General features: G+C 39.0%; 2 protein-coding genes across 3 annotated transcripts in view; both read left to right on the forward strand.

Moving 5' to 3' along the window:
• Nucleotides 1–7,389, forward strand: tpra1 (transmembrane protein, adipocyte asscociated 1). The gene is made up of 11 exons (XM_044349638.1): nucleotides 1–195; nucleotides 1,110–1,293; nucleotides 1,577–1,709; nucleotides 2,286–2,372; nucleotides 3,525–3,597; nucleotides 3,693–3,772; nucleotides 3,896–4,006; nucleotides 4,137–4,197; nucleotides 4,380–4,482; nucleotides 5,020–5,100; nucleotides 5,211–7,389. The coding sequence occupies exons 2-11, from the start codon at nucleotides 1,121–1,123 to the stop codon at nucleotides 5,479–5,481; spliced, it is 1,173 nt and encodes a 390-aa protein (XP_044205573.1). The 5' UTR covers nucleotides 1–195; nucleotides 1,110–1,120; the 3' UTR covers nucleotides 5,482–7,389.
• Nucleotides 7,390–7,710: 321 nt separating this feature from the next.
• Nucleotides 7,711–21,878, forward strand: part of LOC122980696 (MICOS complex subunit mic25a-like) — a 57,969-nt gene continuing 43,801 nt past the window's right edge. The window contains exons 1-4 of one of the 2 annotated variants that reach the window (XM_044348970.1): nucleotides 7,711–7,958; nucleotides 8,654–8,753; nucleotides 9,304–9,346; nucleotides 11,001–11,157. In XM_044348970.1, the coding sequence (XP_044204905.1) occupies nucleotides 7,875–7,958; nucleotides 8,654–8,753; nucleotides 9,304–9,346; nucleotides 11,001–11,157 (384 nt within the window). In that variant the 5' untranslated portion in view covers nucleotides 7,711–7,874. The remainder of the gene's footprint in view (nucleotides 7,959–8,653; nucleotides 8,754–9,303; nucleotides 9,347–11,000; nucleotides 11,158–21,878) is intronic. The other variant, XM_044348971.1, reaches the window with a different exon arrangement.

A 21,878-nucleotide genomic window follows, 5' to 3' on the forward strand; every position in this document is an offset into this window, starting at 1 on the left:
TGAGATGTCAGCTGACCACTGGGGAAATTTCTTAACGAAACAGTCCAGCTGCAGTACAGCAATGTCCCGAATTAGTGACCGATTTATTGGTCGACTTCAGTGTGTATGACAGCGTGTGAAAGCATGCGCTGAATTTGTATTTATTCTAAAATATTTTACAGCAATTGTGCCCGTGAATACGAGTCCTCTGAATCGGTAAGACGTTAATTTTTTTTTACCAGTTGAAGTTGTCTTTGCGTTAGGTCGGCGTCATTGCACTTGCACTAGTATCACGTTTGTTTTGATGCTAACGTAAGGAAGTCGGCTTTTAAGCTGTGGTACTTAATTTTAATTGGCCCTATTTACCACTAGCATTATCATTATTACCGTGTTTGTTTCTAAGGAAAGCTCAGAGAATGTAATTTTAATATAACCCATCTTTCGACGTCAGCTAGCCAGCTATAGCTTAAGTAGCAGTGTCAGCTAGCAGTTATCTAAACTGCCCTTAACCGAAACCGTATTCTGGTAAACCATATAAAGGAAGTCTAGACTAGGCTACTTTATAATTAACTAGGTGCCCATAAACATTTTAAGCTAACTCCAGCAAGAAAGCTTTTAAAACTGACCTCTTGTCATTGTTGTTTACTCTAATCAAGTTGTGTACCGAGTCTACTGTTGAGTAGGCGTTAGTAAATGTTAACAGGATTAGAGTAGTGTTACATTTAGTAGCATTTAAACTTACCTCCACACATGGCTTATACAGTAACCAATCTCGTTACGTAATGTTTATCTTGAAGTGGAGAAAGCAGTGTGGCTGGTACAATAAAACCACAGGTGTACACGTTTTTATAGTCTTAAATCTCTGTTGCTGAAGTGGCAGTATTTTGAGTTCCTCAAGTGTTTAGTTGTGCTCGTATGGATTATGTGTTGGATCTAGCATACCATCACCTATAATAGGCTCTCATAAAGGATTCAGTAACTTTCTGCATAACCAAAGGGAGTACTTCCCTTCATAAAGCATACTTCACAACCTGTAAAGTTTAAGAACGAGAAGTAAAATGTCTGCCTCAGCTATTGTGAGGAATCGGTTTCAGTTAATATCTGACATAAAATCACATTTTTCCCCTCAGGTCCTGACACCATGCTAGCCACAGTGACTGCTGTGGTTAGGTTTGCTCAATACAATGGCAGCATTTCACCTACACCACTGGAGAACACATCAGCATTCCCAACTTGGCAAACTGATACTGAAGCCAATGTCACCAAGCCTCACAAATGTCTACAAGTTCTGTATGATGACATTGGAAACTCCAGGTAATCAGTAGCATAGTATAGATTGTTGAAACCCACAAAGGAGGCAGTTTTATAACAGTGTAACAGTACTATAAATGGAAAACAGGAGTGCTAATCGTGCAAAGTAAATCTGTATGGATTACACAAAAATATCTGCAGTAGGGCTGGGCAATATATATCGATACTATATCAATATTGTGATATGAGACTAGATATCGTCTTAGATTTTGGATAAGGTGATATTGTGATATGACATAAGTGTTTATAAGTGATTATACCCTTCACATCCATCTTTCTGTCTTAGGGTGCGGTACTGGGATATTCTACTGCTAGTGCCTAATGTGGCCTTCTTTGTATTCCTGATGTGGAAGCTGCCTTCAGCCAGGGCAAAGATTCGACTCACCTCTAGTCCCATCTTCATCACTTTTTACCTGCTGGTAGGACACAAACTACAGACATTATAATATTTAAGCATTTAACAGAAATGTTTCATATAATAATTTCAGAATAATCATGCATTGATCCTAATCAGTCTCTGAACTGGCAGAAGAAAACCTCTAGGCTGTAGAGATTTCACTGCAGTATTGATCATTGAAAGGCTGTGGGAGTAATGCACCTATTAATGCCTTTCACTTCAATATTTATCCAAGAACAAAGACAAACAATCTTGTCAGATGACTTACTCATATTTTTTTTGTTCTTGTTTACTGTTCTGCTTTATAATCTGTTCCGTCTCTGCAGCAGCTGCTTACTCTTTTGTTTCCAAAATTTACTGCATCTGTCTATTTTGGTTACCATTCCAGTGGTGGTAACCTAACAACAAACAGTGACTTTAATACCCATTAACTCTGCTTGAAGGAGAGTCCCGTGATGCCTTGCAAGGTTGTTTATCACTCTGTGTTAATCAGTGCATTGTTGCTATCTGCTGTACTTTCTCTCTAATTCTATCGTAGGAAATCATCTGTAGTAGGCAGAATGTTTTATATACTCATAACATGCTGTGTATTTCTCAGGTTTTTGTTGTAGCAGCAGTTGGAATCACCCGGGCCATAGTGTCTATGACTGTCAGTGCATCCAGTGCTGCCACCATCATTGACAAAGTAAGAAACATTTTGTAACATTAATGGGAGTTGGGTTGTTTCATTCCTTTCATTGGAAATCAAGGGCACAAACAATGTGATCCAAATGTAATGACAACCAAAATTCAGAACTTATTTCTGCCAAGTTAATTGAGAGGTATTTTGATACACAACAGACAACAAGTTATTAGTAATTTCTGATGGTGTTGTTAAATGTTTGTTTACATGAGTAATGCACATCAGGCCTGTATTTTTAATCATGATCTGGTTAACAGAATAAAAAAAACATTTTTCACTTTGACTTTCTATACAGTATGTGAATATACTTGTCAGATAATTTTAGAGATAAAACCTCGACACATAGTGAATTAACTATTTATTTTATTTAATCTGAGCAGATTTTTTTTTTTCCCATCCCAATTCAGTGATGCAAAGATCTAGGTAAAAATCATGTTATAAAAATATCTCTTGTAGAATGAACATTTTGTTGTTTTGCAGCTTTGTTTTTTTGTTTGTTTGTTTTTTTGCTAGGTATGACTCAGTATTTTTTTAAAAGAAATAATCTTTCTGTTACTGGAAACATATTCTGAGCTGTACAAGTCACAAGATATTCATGTTTACTGTAAACAACAGTGAATGGTGTCCCTGCAGCAGAAAATACCTTTCTCATGTACTGCTTTCTAACATGTTTGAGTATTATTTTATTTATTTTTTTTGCAAAAAGAAATTGGGTATCTTGGAGTCTAACAGTATAGTGTTGATTTTTATATACAGGTAGTGCATGACTGATTATAGTTTGCAGAATCAATACTGTGCCCTTATCGAATTAGGAGCAGCTGCCATATTCTGTCACAGATGCGTCTTTTATTAAGTACTACCCAGAGCTTCAGCATGACTTTACAGGACTTTCATGTCTAAGAGGAAAGGCATGGCTGAGATTCTTCACATACCAGACAGATCCCCATGGACTTCACAGTGATGGGCCTGCTGTTCCCTTAGCTTACTGACATGGCTGAACTTTTGAAGAAAAACATACAGATTATTACATAATGCTCTGGAGTGTGACCTGATCTGTAAAGCTATGCATATGTTCTGGGTCAATATGTGTTAGAACACAACACAGCCGGTCTATTTTGCCACAGTGGATTCTCATGATGTTTGTCGTCTCTTTAGGTGCTGTGGGAAATCACCCGTTTCTTCTTGCTGGCTATTGAGCTCAGTGTTATCATTTTGGGACTGGCTTTTGGTTAGTTTTCTGTATTGGTTTCAGTTCTCATTTACAGTGTATTTTTACCAATGTGGTTTGTTTTCACATGATGCATCTGTTTTAAATGTTATTAGGTCACCTGGAGAGCAAGTCCAGTATAAAGCGTGTGCTGGCCATTACTGCTGTGCTAGCTCTGGCCTACTCCATCACACAGGTAATGACAGAGGTCAAGGATTTAAAAAATAATCCTAAATAATGTTTTAGACTCTGTTGGATATATGATGAGGACAACAAAAGGGTAGGAAATGTATTTGAACTTGATAATGCGTTATTCCAGGGCACGCTAGAGATCCTGTATCCAGACAGTCACCTGTCTGCTGAGGACTTCAACATCTACGGTCACGGAGGACGGCACTTCTGGTTGGCCAGCTCCTGCTTCTTCTTTCTGGTCAGTAAGCAGTACCTACAGTATATGACAGCTGCAATATGAGAAGAAAAATGTAAAACTAATACTAGACAAATAACTGATCACTGATGAGTAATGTTTGAATGATAATGGAATCCTTTTTTTTTAATAGGTGTACTCTTTGATTGTGATCTTGCCCAAAACTCCACTGAGGGAGAGGATATCTCTGCCATGTAAGTTTCAAGATTTCAGAAATTAGATCAAAACAAATTCAAAGGTAAACTGTATGTTTCACGTAATTATGAAAGGGAAAATTCATACCCATGAGGATGTGCTGCACTTTCTAATGTAATATTTACCACTGCATGATGCCATATAATTGTCCATTAATCTTTGTTTTGCTTCCTCTGTGCAGCTAAGAGGAGTTTCTACGTGTATGCTGCCATCCTGTCTTTACTGAACCTTGTCCAGGGCCTGGGCAGTGCTCTGCTGTGTGCTGAAATAATAGAGGGACTCTGGTCAGTATAATCCCATGACAACAGTCTGTAGTAGCAACAGTGTTCATATTTATCACAGATCTATGGATATAATATGATTTTCATGATTGCATCATTAAAATATTGAGTAAACATAGCCTCCTATATGAGTATTGTAGGAAGAAAAAAATAATGTTGGGTAAGACTTCTGAATTCAGAGAAGCTGTGGCTGTAAAGCATTTAGTTGTGCTGCACAATCTTAGAAAAATGTCCTGGATTTTGAGCTGGGTGGCTGTTTTTAAAACCTCCTTGTAATTGCATTTTTTGGCTGAGTTGCAACAAGGGAGATGACTCACTGTGTTGGTGGTTGCAATAAAGTTCAGTGAAGTTTAGGGTGGGAAACGGTGAGAACATAAAATGTTTCCTATGGGGATGAGTTGTACTTTTAGCAAAAACCTATTGACTGTGCCTTCTGTATCTACTGAAGCTGATAATCTCCATATGCTCTGTAACTGTTAATGCAACTAATTACACAGTGTGTGATTATTTTGTGTCTTTATTTTGTCTTTTCTGAACCAGCTGTGTGGATGTCACCACCTTCCTGTACTTCTCAGCCTTTGCTCCGCTCATTTATGTCACATTCCTCAAAGGCTTTTTTGGGTAAGTAAGAAGAATCATACAAAATATAAAGAATATAGTTGAAACATTTTTTTTTAACCCCATTTGATCCCATCTCCTCCTTTATTTCACTACTTCATTCTCTCCCACAGTTCAGAACCCAAGATCCTGTTCTCATACAAGTCACAGGTGGATGAGCCAGATGAAAGTGACGTCCACCTTCCCCCAACCGTTGCTACAACTCTTGGCCGCAAGGAGCTGACTGACCAGGGTCTGTACTACTCCTCCACCCAGATTGATGGGTCTGGTCCTGGCAACGCTGGTATGGTTGGAGCATACCTAGATGATGTTGCCTCCGGACCCTATGGGTCCAGCAGCATTAACAGCATTGAAGCTGACCGCTGGAGACCTGTCAATGCCTGAGTCCTTGTAGAGGAGGATGGAAGAAGAGAGAAGGTTATACGGGTTGGACTTTACATTTGTGTGTGAAGGTAGTGTGTTGGGTAGGATCAGAGGAGATGGCCAATAAAGAAATCCAGAACAGAGGAGTTGGACACAGGAAAGGTAATCTTGGTCTTTCTATGAGGCCAGGATAAGTTTAGAAGTGGACACATAAGGAGAGACCTTTTCTAGCCAATTATCTGGAGAACTGTGAATTTAGCAACTGCTTTTGTAACACTGTTGCCAGAGTGCACTGCTGCTGTAGCTCCACACTAGGAGTACTGTTCCTCACCGTGGGCCCTACAGACTCCATATTGATCCGGTTTCACCACTCTTTAATGTGGGAGCGCTTGCTGACTCGTCTCCGCGCGTTTTCTGTCATTCCAGCTTCCAGCATCAACTGCTCAATCCTCAATGATGAAGTTTTAGCCCCATTTTAAAAACCCAAGTATTTAAAGTCTAACAATCTTTTGATGACAACTTAACAGCTGTACATTCCCTCTTATGGCTTTGAGTAATAACATCTCAACAAACTTTATCTGCTGCTTTGTATTAGATTTATGACCCTACTGGTTAATCAGTTTGTACTGAATCACCGTGCCTCTCTATAGAGGGAAAGAACTTGTGCTAATTCATTTTGATAGGTATGCTTTGTCTTCTGAAATAAGTGCTGTCCCTCTTGTTATCAAGTGAAAGGCTTGAGTGTGATGTGTGTTACTGCAATATGAAAAGGAAATTCCTTGGGAAGACATTCCATGTTTAAGATCACAAAATCATCTGTAAGGCTCTCTGCTGACTCATCAGCAGTTCTCAAATTGCCTCTTAGCCATAAGCTCTCTACTTGTCATTTGTTTCCTCATTTTATTTAATTTGGACCTTTTCTTTAATTTTTCATACCTGATTAATCATTCCTTCTTCTGAAAACATGTGATTTGAACAACAAATATGCAGAAACCTTTTTACGTGTATTCCAAATTAGACATGCCCTCATTTCATATCTACCTACCTTGTTCAGTTTTTGCTTGCTGCAGAATGGTTGCTGTAACAATTTTCAGCTTTTAATTTGCTGCTAACTTTTTTATTTTGGTGTTCAGAGTTTTCACAGATGTTATTACAGGTCATGAATATGGATCATAAACAATGTTGCTCAGTTTTATTGCATCAAATGATGGTATTGATTTACTTTTATCGTATACAAATGTTCAGCTTCTTCAACTGAGCAAGAGAGGCTCAGGCAACTACAGTATGTTTAAAATGTGTAATTTTAAAATAGTATCAAGGATAAAACTCCCTTCAGATCAGTTTTAAGCTTGGGTTGTTAGCTTTGTGGTTCAACTCCTGAAATCAATTCTTGTCATACCTCAGGGTATTACAACAAAATCATACTTCACATCAAATTTGCTTATATCTACCTTGGAAATATTCTATAGTGTATTTTCCCCTGGAAATTCTATACATTTGGTAAAGGATCACTCTATTTAAGCAAGTAGTATTCATATATAGTGGTAACCTGTATGTGTGAAATACACTGCAGGATTACATTTATTTTTTCATCATTATAAATCAACAACACAGTAAGGATCAGTATTTGCTTGACTCTTGAAGTATTTTATATTCAGATTTGAGTGCTGGTGAACACTGCTGTATTACTTGCAGCTAGAGTAGAGGTTGGAAAATCAGTTTGCAGTTTTATGACATGAGTTCCCAAGGTGCATTGTTATGGATTTACTATCCATTCTCTTGATACACAAGATGTTGAATGGTGAATTCATTTTGCAAATGATCTGTTAATTGCCTTTTTATTTAAGTGCATTGATTGTATAATATTCAGGCCCTATTAATGCGATGTGCTGAGCATTTCATGACATACAGAATAAACCATAAACATACCTGTTTGTCTCTGGGCTTTGTGTGTGTTTTGGGGGGGATTAGATGCCACATCATGGTGTGTTTTGGTACTACATTTCTACTTGGTGACTACATTTAGGGCTTTTTCTAATACAGTACATTTCCTCACTAATTCTGCACCTATATATCAAGGATTTAACTTTCCCTATATTTATTATTTAGAAAAGCTGTACAAGTCGAGAATTCATATTGGCTAGACTACAACTTCACTACATTTCCCATGTATCCCTTCTCCACTCATGATACACTTCTCAGTGTCATTGGGTTCGAATTATTTCATCCGACCAATGAGCTTTAAGGATACTGCAGCGTCAGAATGACCTTTATTGTAGTATTTTAACCACCGGTCGCTGTGGCGGCGACTCCAGCCGCTAACTCATGAATGTCTCCCTGTCACAACACAAGACAAGACAAGAAAGGGTTTTTATTATTGTTTCTAATCAGGTGAGAAAGAACAGCTGGTCAAAATGGGAGGAAATGGAAGCACGGCGAGGAAAGTGTCATTCGGACTGGACGAAAACGAGAAGGTCACAGTAATTGAAGGAGTGAAGGTAGATATAACGCAACGTTATCGTATTATTGTGACAATTCAGAGCCAACGTTTGAATTATTTCATTAGTCATAAGGCTAATAATGGTTAGCTAGTGGGCTTTTGCGGTGGTGTCGGGCTGAGGTGCGCTGAAAAGCTGACAGGTCCTGTGTCCTCAAATGAACCCCGGTCATACCCCCCTCTCTCCAGTTATAAAATGCAGCTTGGACATGTGGACCAGACAGCCATAATGCAGTGTAACTAGACCCTCATCCTATAACATGTACATGCAGGCGAAACGTCCCCTACCGCTAAATGTTAGCCAGATTTGCTATATCAGCGACTATACAAGGAGGGGAACGTCACAAAACTTGAGACAGTTTCATGAACACACACTTTGCAAGTGTGTCCACCAGGACATGTGACAGAGTCGGATAAATAATAATGTGTTTTGTTTCATCTAGGCATATAATCTTTTGTCACTATTCAGTAAGGTAACGGAGCTTAGGCACAGCTGTACAGCAGCACATCTGGAGCTGATAGGCAAGTAAGGGACTTGCTCAAGGGCACGTCTGCAGGCGGGATGATACTGTAGACTCTTTGACCATTAAACTTTTATCTGATGCTTGTCAAGGCACACAACTGTCCTGTATTCACACCAAAGGGCTTCCATGTGTATATGTGTGTTTAAGTGTTTATTCCCACATTCCTGTTTAGCTTTCAGAGGATGTGCTCCGGCGGATGAGGGAATCTCAGGGGTCTGACAGTGACAAGCCGCCACCATCTCAGCTGGACAGTAAAAAACCTCCACCACCAAGTACGTCCCAGTCAAAGACTTTTCCGTTCCCACAGAGGTCCCATTGGGAGGCCCACTGTGTCAGCAAACATGTCCTCATACAGTGTAGTGACTGATTAGAACAGTATGAAGGGTAAAGGTCAAGACAACTGCTGTGTGTCTTTTTCAGATTGTTCATTATAAAAAGGACAGAATATAGTAAATATAAACTGTGTCATTTGCAGTATGTGAACCTTATACAGTCTATGATGTGAACACATTTATTTAAATATTTAAACACAGTCGCAGAGAGTGCATGTTTGGAGCTTCCTTAATGTGTTGCTCAAATATATTAGCTATATAATAATGTATATAAAAAGAGGTGCTATTTTTGGCCACTTAGAATAGATATATTTGCAGGACAGTTGTCCCGCCCACAAGGAACCTGATTGGCCAGAGCTTATTTATTCTTCATCTACGTGTAACCATTTGTTGCTCTTGTCACTCCATTCTGCAAACTGATCCACTGTAAGAGGAAGTGTGCTGTGTTGTAATTGCTAGTAGTACTGATGTTTATCCTATTTGATTTCAGCAGGACCCTCATCTACAGAAATACATGAGGAAATGCGCAAAAAGTAGGTGCTCATAACGTCAAGGTTTAATGTGTGTATTTCAGAACATAGAGCAGACCCTGTAGTAATAAACTCACTTTCCCTCTTTGTTGTATTCCATCTATATTTGGAGAGGGACCTGCTATAATTTGGCATGTAGTTTTTTTTATAATAGCGTGTCATTCCTGCTCACTTGGAATTTGCCCTTCCCAGAGATATCCATTAACTTTATTCCAACTTCAGCTTGGTAAATAGTAGAGTGCAAAAATTATGATCATAATATATGTTTTCATATATTTAAATTGAGCCTTCTGTGTTGACACAGTCAGCTTATAGCCAGTGGAAGTGACAGACACTTGATGCTAATGTACAGTGTTTATGGTGAACATATACATGCCGAGTGACCTTTCAACAATGCCTCTGCAGATTTACTCTGTCTGTATAGACATGCTGCTATGCTGCTGGAATGCCCATATACTATGTTGAGCCTCTACATATACTGATCCCCTCTCACTGCAATGCTGTTTCCTGGGAATCTGTTAGACATAATATACAGTATATTATTATACTTTGATCAGTGTTATTAGCACCAAACCTCTGTAATGTAATCCCTCATGATGAGGGTCTATGTAGTTTTTCAGAGAGTTATAAATATACAGACAGGTGAAAAATTAAAGGATAAACCAACAACAACCAACCAACCAACTCTTCTGGAGGGATGAACATCATTCTTCAAAACGATATTCTCTCATTTGGTGTTTTGATGATGGTGGTGGAGAGCGCTGTCTAACACGTCAGTCCAAAATCTCCCATAGATGTTCAACTGGGTTGAGATCTGGTGACTGTGAAGGTCATAGCATATGATTCACATCATTTTCATACTCATCAAACCATTCAGTGACCCCTCGTGCCCTGTGGATTGGGGCATTGTCATCTTTGAAGAGACCACTCCCATCAGGATAGAAATGTTTCATCATAAGATAAAGTTGATCACTCAGAATGACTTTGTATTGATTTGCAGTGACCCTTCCCTCTAATGGGACAAGCAGACCCAAACCATGCCAGCAAAATGCCACCCACAGCATAACAGAGCCACCAGATCCCCTCACTGCAGGGGTGAAGCATTCAGACCTGTATTGGTTTTTCCTTTAATTTGTCACCCGTCTGCAGTTGCTTGGCAAATATGTCAGTGGTTTAAATTCTTGGATACTGCAGCAGAAGCAACCTAATACAATAGCCCTGCAATTAATATTCTTTTTGTGAAGCTGATAACTGTTGAGAATATATGACAGTGTTTATGGTTATTTCTTTGGCCATATTTTATGATGTTGTTTGATTAAATTATATTGTATAGGATGCTCTTGACTTAATACTTCTGTAGTTTTTTCATAATAACCCCAAGGCTAAATGTTGTTTTGGGCATTTCCACATGGTCACTACCATAATAATGAAGAAAAAAATGTATAGGTTACATGTAGCTGCACCTCAGAAATATTGATGTTGCTGTTGACCTACAGAAACCAATATCTCTCTGACGCTATTGGGTGTATCTCTGTGTGAACAATAACTTGCATGTTTAGCAAACTTTCACTGGATAGATCGAGGGCCAAAGGTTAAAAATGTTCTCATCTTGCTCGGCTTCAAAGGTTAAAACAGTTCTCATCTTGCTCTACTTCAGCTTTGAGCGTCAGCAGGCCCTGGTGCAGGAGCAGTTGGCGAGACTGGCCCAGAGGGAGAGAGAGACTGCTGTTACCACAGGCCTGGATGATCTGACCCCTGCCCTGCTCATCGAGAAAGGGAAGGCCCATGAAGAGCAAGAAAAGGTTAAGATGCTGGTGAGTCATGCTTTCTGGATCTGTACCAGGACTACTGGTGGGACAGATGAGTTGTACTTTATTGTACTGAATATCCCCCAAAGCTGATGATTTTATGTCTTAATTTACACTTCGTCAAAACGGCAGGCCACCTGTCACACAGTAGGTGTGACCATATAACCGTGTACCCTAAACAAGAAGTCCTTTAAGTGTTTATTCAATCAAATTTATCAAAACAACAATTCATTTACTTTTGTTCTTTCCCTCATTTTGTACACATCTGTATTCACTTGTTTTGACAGTAAAACTTCACATATACTCATCATTTATCTTGAGTAGAGATATATTTTAAATATACAGTATATCAAACACGTATTTCAGACACACTTTTGATTTTCAGACTTAAATATACACTATGTACACAAGTTTTATCAGTTAAGGCTGAGAAGCTATGTTCTTAAACCAAGATATGACTTTATCACATAATTTACCATAATCATTTTTGTATAGTTTAGCAGAAGAAGTAGATTTCTTTTCCTCCAGAACCCAGTTCTATTGCTCAACAGCACCCTCCACTGTTTAGACTTTGAATGGCACCTTTGGTCAAGGCACTTGTAAATTTCATTATTAGGATTTACAGACATGGTTTTTCTACTGCAGAGGGCAAATCAAGAACATTTTTGTAAAAGCTGACTATCAGACATTTGAGTGGAAGTGATTCAGATCTAAATATCATTGTTATGACCTCTAATATCTCGGGGAACACAGGGAGTAACATAACCAGGTTAACGAAAATCCTTTGCAAAAATGGCAAGAAAAGGCTGCTGAAACACTTTCAAAGTGTAACAAAGAATACCATTTATTAACAACAAGAAAAAAGGATGATTAACAGAGATAAACTGACTAAAATAGCAAAAAAAAAGGAAGCAAATAAGGCGTCAAGTTCTCTAAGGCCAAAACAACCAACAAAACCCCACACTAACTAGAAAATAAAGTCTCACTTGGTCTACAGAATTGAAAAGAAAGGCAGTGCTAAGCTCCCTAGCTAACCACAAAACAGGAGAAAAAGGATAACAAAATAAATGGCAGAGAACCCCTACAAGGCTTCCAGAAAATTACCTACAAGCTACACAAAGGGTAACTAGAGCTGTATCAAAGTGCTACCAGCAACACAGAGTATGAACAGCAAAAAAACTCAACAGCACCAGCCCAACAAGCAGCTCAGTGGCCAAATGACAAGAAGCACTGGTTCAGCTGTTGATATACAGCTCCACTGACGATCAGATGAAGTTCAGGTGTGGGTGACCTAAGCATGCAGAGAGGGGCGTGGCAGACCTGAAACATACAGAGACAGCTCTCTTCCAAAAAGAGGCCAGGAGAAAGTCAGTGGACGTAACAATGATGTTCTTCTATTCTATTTAAGTGTTTGCTGTCACGTTCTTGCCCTTTTTCAGTGATCACTCAGTTTCAGTTAATCAGTTATTTCTGTTTTCTTTGCTTGCACTCAGTCTAACCTTAAAGATAAGGTTTTAAATTGTCATTATCAGTACACCAAAGGAAAAAAAAGCTAATTCACCTATTTTGATTCAGTAAATTAAGATGCTCAATATTCACAACTGTCATAGTACCTTTGTTTACAACTACCCTTGATGACATGAGTGTCTGCACTGAATAGATTATGTGGTTGACGTGGGAACAACATAAATGTGATGGAGGAAATGTACAGTAGCTGCAGTTTAACAGAGCATGGAAATCTCTGATGGTGCTTACCTGTTGGGTACAAGTATGATAATTTATTTCAACATGCTATTTTGATAATTGCAGTATCCAATATCAGATGTAAGCAGAAACATGGACAACACTGTCTTCTTCTATTGTCGTTACCACTCAATCAAAGACAGCGTTTATATGCATTAAAGTAATCTTACTAGCCTCTGCCTTTCAGCAATGGCCTGGTTTCTGAAGCACCATGTAAACAAAACACTCGTAGATGTTTTCTTGTATGCATATAAATGCAGTCAGTGCATTCATCGTTCTCTGCATGTAGACTCTCTGTGTTGGCTCTGCTTTGTTGGGACTATAAAAATGTGTTTGTTGCCATATACAGTATCAAAATTCAGAATTCAGACTGATAATAAATCAAGCAACAGTGTAGTATGTGGGGCTGAAAAAGAGGTGAAAAAGAGAGGCATGAATATTTCACCAAGCTTGACTCAAGGAATGGATACATCCCAGTGTGTGTATGTGTGTGTTTTACAAGAATGTAAAGCTGCTATGAGTAGGTGATTAATTGATTAGTCGAAAATCAATTTGCAACTATTTTGATAAGACTAATCATTATAGTAATTTTTTAAGCAGGAATTCCAAATATTTGCTTCTCAAATTTGAGGATTTGAAGCTTTCATATGTCATGCATGATATCAGACTGAGTATACTTGGATTTTTCACTGTTGATCAGACAAAACAAGACATTTGAAGAAATTTCTTCACTATTTTCTGACATTTTATAGATTGATATGATCAATTGATAATGAAAATAATCATTAGTTGCAGCCCTATAAGAATGTGTACGTATTTGTAGGTTGAACATGTATGTGTGTTAACCCTAGAGGGAGTGTTTCTGATGTTACTGCATGTATATTGATGAGATGTGATCTATTTCTCATCAATAATCTGCAATTCCCTCCCTGGTGTTTTTGCACTCGCGTTGCTCACTATTTAAACAAAACACTGTGGATTTCCTACAACCCCGTCTCTGCCTCTCTCTCTTTCTCTCTCTAACTCTTCTCCAATTGATTTGTCCTGCAGTGTCTTTTTTGTGTGCCAGCCAGCTGTAATGAATACTGAATGAAGCTGCTGGCTTAGCTTACACTGATATGGGCTCCAAACATTTAATGATGTTGCATCGCAATTTCCTCACAGCCTTGTTTTCTGCTTTTTCTGACATGACAAGTCAATACAGCCTGTCAGTGTGTGTTTAGATGTGCGTAGAAGTGGAGAGACACATTAAAGGTTTATTCTGTCTGTGGTTGTATAGAGTAGAAAATAAGTGTTGACCCTACTCTGTCACTGATGATGGGCGTGTTTGACAGGTTTCAGTGGCTTTTTGTCAACGCTTGGATCAAAGGTGTGTTAGTGTTTGTGTGCATGTGCAACTGAAAGGAAGTGCTTGGAGTTTAGCTGGGTATAGGTGCAAAGAGCAGAATTTCATCATGATCTTAAAGCAAAAAGAAGGAAGGGGGTTTTGCTCCTTTCAGGTGTTGATAGAATTTTCCTCTTTCTCACCTGTCCCTCTTGCTCGGTCTCACCTTTGACTCTCACTTTTTCCTGCTCAACTGTCTAAAACATTCATTGTTCCCCAGCTTGATTTCTCCTTTGTCTGAAATGTCACTTAACAAACCAAAAACAGAGCTGAAACCTATAAGAATTCACACCAAAGATGTGCGTTTTTGTTTTTTTTGTTGTTGTTGTTGCATTGCTTCAGCTTTTGAGGAGATTCAAAGTAGCTGGGAATCTGATTCAAGAGCTCTTCCACTATCAAATCTCTCCGCTTAGCAGGTGGGCTTCCTTCTCTTCTTTGCATTTTCCATCGACCTCGTATCCACCGGCAACAACGCAGCTGGAGGCTTAAAGAAAAAGCTCTCCACCCTCCTCTCTTTCCCCATTCCACCTTAAAACGCTACTACTTTGAGTAGTTCGGAAGCTGCCTTATTTCCCTGAGGAGGAGATAGACACGCACAAAAACACACACACACTGCTGTGACGCTATCACAATACACAAACACATATATAGTGAGCGTCCCCCGTTCTGTTTCCTCACATGCACTCTAGGCTCCCCAGCATGGAGGCTGTGATTTAGTGCTGGGGTGAGGAAGAGGTGAGTGAGGTGTGGAAGCAACACCTGTCAGAAAGCTGAGCTGCTCCCCACACTGCCTCAGGCTGCCTGTCACAAACACTCACATTAGCCATTTACTCCTGCCTCAGCGTCAACCGCCACCACTGTGACTATTTGTGTGCATGTATACATGCATTTATCTGTATGTATCTCTACATGTGAATACCTGCATTGCACAGGTTGATCAGAGGAATGTGTGCATGTGTGTGTTGCAAAGGGATGTCTGCTTGCAAGATTCATTCAAAGTTGAGTCAATAATATATGCTCTTAGCATTATGTGAATTATATTTCTTAAGCATTTTTGTACTGTAGTGTAGAATATTCTTGTTTGGTACAAAATTCAATTTGTTTTGTAACAGTTGATAGTGTTGATTCTCCCTTTCACTATATATTTTTTATGTAGTTTAGGAGTGCCTTCTTGTAGCATAAGCACTAGTATGTACAATTACTCCCATTAAGGTGCTGTTCAGACCCTCAGATGAGAATCATTTTTTTGATTGTCCACAGTTATTAGCCAGGTGTTTGTAGTATAACTTTCTCTGTAAAGTCCTTTGGTCAACACTTGCTGTTTTTAAATTTGCTCTTTAAAAAATGACTTGACAGGTATTTAAATGATGGTAGTTCAAAGTATGTTGACAACTCTTTTCTTTACTTTCCTCTCATTCAAGTTGGAGTTCAGGTTGAAGAAGTTTATTATTATATGCACAGTAAATATGCGCGGTTACACCATACAATGAAATTCTTACTTTGCTCATCCACCCTTCACGGAAAAAAATCAATTAAATTCAAATTTTAAATTTTAAAAATTAAAATCACAAAGTAAATAAGTTACATGTAAGTTACAGTATTGCACAGCACAGTATTGTGCAAGAAAGCAGCGATCCTGACTTGTCTGAGCAACAGATCATAAAAGTATACTACATTATTGCAAATATTGCAAATAACAGTGTGGATACCTACTATCCACTGTACATGCTCACTGCTGAACTGCACCAATTAGCTCTGTGTTGGCAGCGATGGAGAGGTGATGTGACCAAAATCATTGTGAAGTTCTGAACAATGGTCCAGACTTGTAAGTGCTCACAGTAGCTGCATATCTCTGTACATTCACTTCACAATATTTAATTACGTTTGCTTGTATAAACACACACCGGGAAATGTGGCACCTGTGCACTCTGCAATATTTTTTATTTTCTATAGTTTATGTTTATTGAACATGAAACTTCTTGGCCAACGTACAGAGGTGCTCTTAAGTCTGTATAATTAGGCCTTTTCAACCTGTCATCCTACCTTGTTCTGAGAGTATATTTAGGCCTTAACAGTTACACCTTGAGTGAAGACACGAAAGAGACGACAAGTTACATTAACACCTAGTCTCTTCTCCTCTCCTTTCTTTCATTAGCACCTCCTGTGTTTGTTGTCTTCCCCCAGCTATTCTCTTCGCCTCAGAGGTGTCATTGGTGCTGCAAATAAAATGCGATTAGTATGCACAAGCATTCAGTGCTAAACAACTCTCACACACACACATACACACACACACACACACAGAAAGACAATAACAAGCATCTGCTTTATTGACTTTCAGAAGCCTCCTAGGTGGGTGAGAAGAATAGACTTTACTACCTTTGTGGGGGTTGCAGGTGAATGTTTGTAACCAGCCAGTTTACTATATTTGCTTGTAGTCCTGTATAATAAAAGCCTACTGTTATCATCCTGTCTCAGTGATGGACAGCTAAATCAGAGTGCTTAGTTTTAATTCAGGTCAGTTAAATCCATGTCCGTACATTTAAATGAGAAAATTCTTAGAAGTACAAGTTAACATTTAAAAGACACAGACATGAAACATATCAGATATTAGAACAACTGTTGTGACAATTGTCCTTTTGCATATACTGTATATTTAGAGGCAATAAGCAGTCATTCACAGAGCTTACAGTTCATTGTGAGGGCTTACAGTTGTTTAGTGTTACAAACCTCACTGTTTTTAATGAGAGTTTGTATTGCTTTGTTCTTTTCAGACATGGGGTACGTGCATTTGTTATCTTTATCTGTTAAAGTGATAGCTTTTTGTCATTTAAACCCCTTTCAGACATGCACCTACTTACATAAAAGTGATGGCAGTTTAACATGTTGGTCTCATGTCCAACATGAGTCACTTTTATGTAAAAGTCACAACAGCAATCTCACTAGGTCTGACCTTGTAACACTTCAGAAACATGTGGCACAAGTCTGATTTGAAAGCTGTCAGATTAACGTAAAGGCCTGTGTCTTTGTTCCACCTTCCAAGATCATTGTGATTAATGTATTAGCTCAAACAGCATCTCTTATGAACAGGGAAAATAAAATCACTTTAATAAAACAGGAAACACTGTGAAAAAGCATATTTAATGTTGTTGAAGAGATGCATTTTATATTAGATCAGTCTGTGGAAGCAGTTTTCCGCCTGTGGTGCAACTTGGATAAAAGAGGTTAAAAAACCTCACATACTTAAAAAACCCCACATACAACCACAATAATAATCTCACCAGAACTCTCTCTATATATTTTCTGTCTTCTTTCATGCCAACTGCATCCATGGCGGCGAATGAATAAATTAATATTTAGCAAAACGCTCTACACACAGCATGTGAGCTAATACTAATTAACTGAGAGTCACAACTTAACGGCTTTATTGAACAGGCAGCAGAATTTAATAACAGAACTTAAATAATGAAGTTGATGCACAAATGTATTAGTGGAGCTAAAAATGGTCATTAATTAAGACTTCAACAGCAAAATAAGTTTTAAAATCCATCAGTGGTGCAGCCTGTGAGAAATCAGAAAGCACAACCCCCCTCCACCCACCCCGCCCATCTGCTCAATAAGCAGAGAGAGAGGGAAATAATGTAAGACACCTATGTCTGAATGACAAAAAGCCATCACATTAACAAATACATGATGCCAGCAATTTTACATATTCCATATCTGAAAAGGGCTTCAGACATGTTGTCTTCTATGTTCCTCATAGTTTAATTCAGAAATGACAAGACATTTATGGGGAAGAGCCACAATTCTAGTGTGATATTGGTGCATGAGAGGTGATACTGCCGGAAATGTTACTAGGTCCAACCAAGTTAGCACTGGTGACTTTTTGTGTAAATGTGATTCAGGCGCTTACCTAGACATGAGACTAACATGTTGAATTGCCATCACATTAACCACATGCATGTTTGAATGGTTTAATCAGTTTAAGTCACCTTAATTTCTCTCACCTCTAGTCTATTTTTAGTTTATTAACTCTGGTGGCAATTTCCATATCAATTTCAGTGTGGAAAATAGATTATTCTGCATGTGTACCATCTTGCTCCTGGTTCTTAACAAGGCAGTCTATTAAAACCCAGGAGGGATGTAGTTCCTTGACTCCTACAAACACATATTATCAAGTTGACACTGTCATCAAAATGGTCAAAATTTAACACAATGCAACAGTTTCATTTCAAAATTTCCTCATGATGAACTACAGATTGTGATGGATTTTTCAAAAAAACAATTGACATCCTTTATTTAACTGTAAATTACATCTTGATGTGAGGATTTTGACAGTTATACAGTTTGAGCTGAAATGTGTGATGAGAGACGACGCACCCATTTGGTCATTCCTGATGTTCTTATTCTGTCACACCTCTTCTTTCCTTTAACACCCAAGCCAGACTGTTGCGTAGGCAGTTGACAGAATTATATAATTTCACTCAGTTCAGGTCAGTAATTCCCTTGATGAGTAGTCAGACACACCTCGCTCCCATTTACAGCATCACATTTGACCATATTTTACATGTGGCTGCATTCTGTGGGCCACTGGTTGATGCGTCTAGTATTTGGATAAGGAAGATTTGTGAGCGTGTGACAAGGAAACAGGAGGTAATCCCTCAATTATTCAGTAGATGGCATTGTTGAAGCATGTTTCGTTCACTAGGAGATTAAAAAGCAGGATGGATGCATGCTCTGCACAGAAACATGTGCTCCTGGGCAACATGTTCTCCCAGCATTTATTTCTCCTCCTCTGTCTTCCATCTTTCCGTCTTTCTCTTCTCAACCCCTCAGTCCCTGTCCTTTGTGTGTATGTCCGTGTGTCCGTGTGTGTGCTTGTGTGTGTGAGTGATGACTCAGAGCGAAGCATTTGCCACTGTCCAAAAGAAAGATGATGAAAACCAGGGTGAAAAGCCCTACATTCATTTAAGTCAGACCTGAGATGACAAACACTCAGACCACAGTGGATGATGCCACACATGTTAACAGTATTGCCCTGCTGCTGCGTAGCGACAGCAGGAAATGACACTTGACTGTGGTGGAAATGTTGCATTTTGCATTGAATATGCAGCCTTTTACTTACAAGATGTTCTTATTAACCAGCGGGCCCCTCTGCTGTCAAAGTCTAAAAGATATTTGTCTGTGATCACAAAATATATTTCTCCGCAATAGATCTATTGTTTCAGCACATTTCTGATTCCCTTACTCTTATTGAACAGTTGTTGTATTTAGTGTGTCCTTTATCTCCATGATTACACACAGTGTTGGCATTCCTAGTTATTATCAAATCTGTGGCATGTTCAAAGATGCCATCACACATCAAATCTATTACGATTTGATGGTAAGTACGACGCTACTAGCCCACCATCTCATCACTCCTCACTGAACCAGCCTGTGGTTACATCAGTCTGTCAACTCAGATCACTTCAGCTGCTTTGAGTGTTTGCTTTCTAGCACCAGACGGACATGTTGGTTCAGCTGTATTCAGTCAATCCCAAAATAATCTCTAGATGGATTTTTTTTTTTTCCTTTCCTCTCATGACCCAAGATGACAACATATATCTAAAATAAGAATCACAAGTCCATTTGTTTTTCAGCAGATGATAGCACACCCTTGTTGAGCAGATTACGAGGCAACACAAATGGAACTATAGACTTTAACGTTGTGCTTTCATTCACTGTCTGTGCATCATCCCATATTTATTGGTTACAGGGGAAAATAAACACACCAGTGCAGATATGTGCATATACTCAGGCAGGATCAGAAATAAAAATCTGCGTCTTTATGGAAGCACCTAGAGAGAGGACTCATTGTCAACAATATAAAGCAGGCGGCGGCTGGAGCAGCAAGCACATGGAAGCATTAGGCCAGAGAGCTCAGAGAAAGGCACAGTCAGGAACGGGCTGAAGTAGCTGAAATGGAGAGAGAGAAGACTTGGAGCGTGGTAAAGTAATAGATTCAGATGTCTGACTCTGTCAGCCAGCCGGCTAGATAGCCAGCACTGCTTGTTAGCCAAAGACAGAGAGCGGGAGAGGGAAAGTGAGAGAGAAGAGAGTTGGTGTCAGAATCTAGAGGGGAGAGAGAGAGAGATGAATAAATGTAAAGATGGATAAATGTAAAAAAAAAAAAAAAAAGGATAGATTGAAGAACAGGTTTAGATAGGGTAGTGGAGTGAGAGAGGTTCACATCGGAACTGAGTGGGTGAACATTAGCCTTCACCATAGCGATGGCTTTTAAGTCTGCAAGTGTGACATGCTGTGAAAGTGCAGAGATGCGCACACACAGACATAAACTCTGAATTTCTTTCTCATAGGAACCGACAATGTAAAATACAACAGCAATTCAGACACACACATTCACACATGGCTAAACCAGTTGTTATCAGCTAGTGTAATCACAGACTTGACATCTTTTCTGCATGTTAAATTGGCTAAGCCCTTTGTGCACGCTCGCACTCGCTCACACACATACACGCACATGTACAGTACTCCCCCATCGTCTCGAACGGCGGTAATTGCTGACGAGCAGAGCGCTCACCGGCTGAGGAGATTTTGATCGGTGCAGAGCAATGAGAGAGGAGGGAGCGCCTTGCACAAATCCTGACAGTTCAAAGGACAAATGTGTAGGAGTGGAATACCACTCCCATCAGAGAGCAGTCGTGATGTAATGAGACAGCTGGACAAGACTTGTTATCCAGAGGCAAAGTAATGTTTTCCAGATGCTTGTTCTCAAATAGGGGAATGATGTTTCACGCTGGAACAATCAAAGTATGGGTCTCACCCTCTGAGTAAATTGTGAGTCTATTAAAATTGCATTAACCACAGTCAAAATGAAGTCGGTGGACAGTTGCTTCATCTTATATAACGTGTTTGTGGACAATGTGAATATACTGTCATGCATATATTGGCCAGTAAAGATTATAATTTTACTGAAGCAGTTTAGAAATGATTCCTGGGTTCTTCATTAATATGGTTTTATTGGGAAGTTGGTCGTGAAATGTTCTATAAATTGAATTTTTGAAATGTAAAGAGTTCAAGCAAAACCCAGACCTGTCAATGAAAGAATCCAAATGTCAAGCGTAGCCAAGTGAAACTGTAGAGGTGGTCAAATCAGAACATTTCCTCAGTTCCTGTGTTCCTAATCAGACCTCAGTTTGAAATTAATTAGTGGAGAAGTTGGAGCCCGAGATTTAAAAAGTTTAACTTTACGGAACTCAACTTTATTTTAAGCTGAATGTGAAAAAACCCTAATTAGAGCGAATGAGTGGAGAAGACCGAAAATGCCTGTGGTTATTGTTTCTCCCCATCACTCTCTCTTTCTCTCACTACTACCCTTGTTTTCCTCTTATCTTCTCTCATTTCCTCCATTCTTCATTTTCTTATTCAACCGACATCTCTCTTTCTCCATCTTCTATCTCTCTGCGTCACCCTGTCTCTCTATCTATCTTTTCGGCAGACTGTGGTGGGAAAGCAGGCTGATGATGAAGTGTTAATTCATTTAACCTCCCCCAGCTATGTGACAAGAACACACATTTAATGAGCAAACAGCTAACCAATTCAT

The sequence above is a fragment of the Thunnus albacares genome, chromosome 4 (genome assembly GCF_914725855.1).
Source record: "Thunnus albacares chromosome 4, fThuAlb1.1, whole genome shotgun sequence".
In the NCBI taxonomy this organism is placed as follows: Eukaryota; Metazoa; Chordata; class Actinopteri; order Scombriformes; family Scombridae; genus Thunnus; species Thunnus albacares.

Bases quoted from the DNA above. Each gene is read 5' to 3' on its own strand.
- tpra1 (XM_044349638.1), top strand. From the start codon at position 1,121: ATGCTAGCCACAGTGACTGCTGTGGTTAGGTTTGCTCAATACAATGGC. The intron at 3,773-3,895 runs GTAATGACAGAG...GCGTTATTCCAG, and splicing joins TGGCCTACTCCATCACACAG to GGCACGCTAGAGATCCTGTA. The intron at 4,198-4,379 runs GTAAGTTTCAAG...TCCTCTGTGCAG, and splicing joins GGAGAGGATATCTCTGCCAT to CTAAGAGGAGTTTCTACGTG.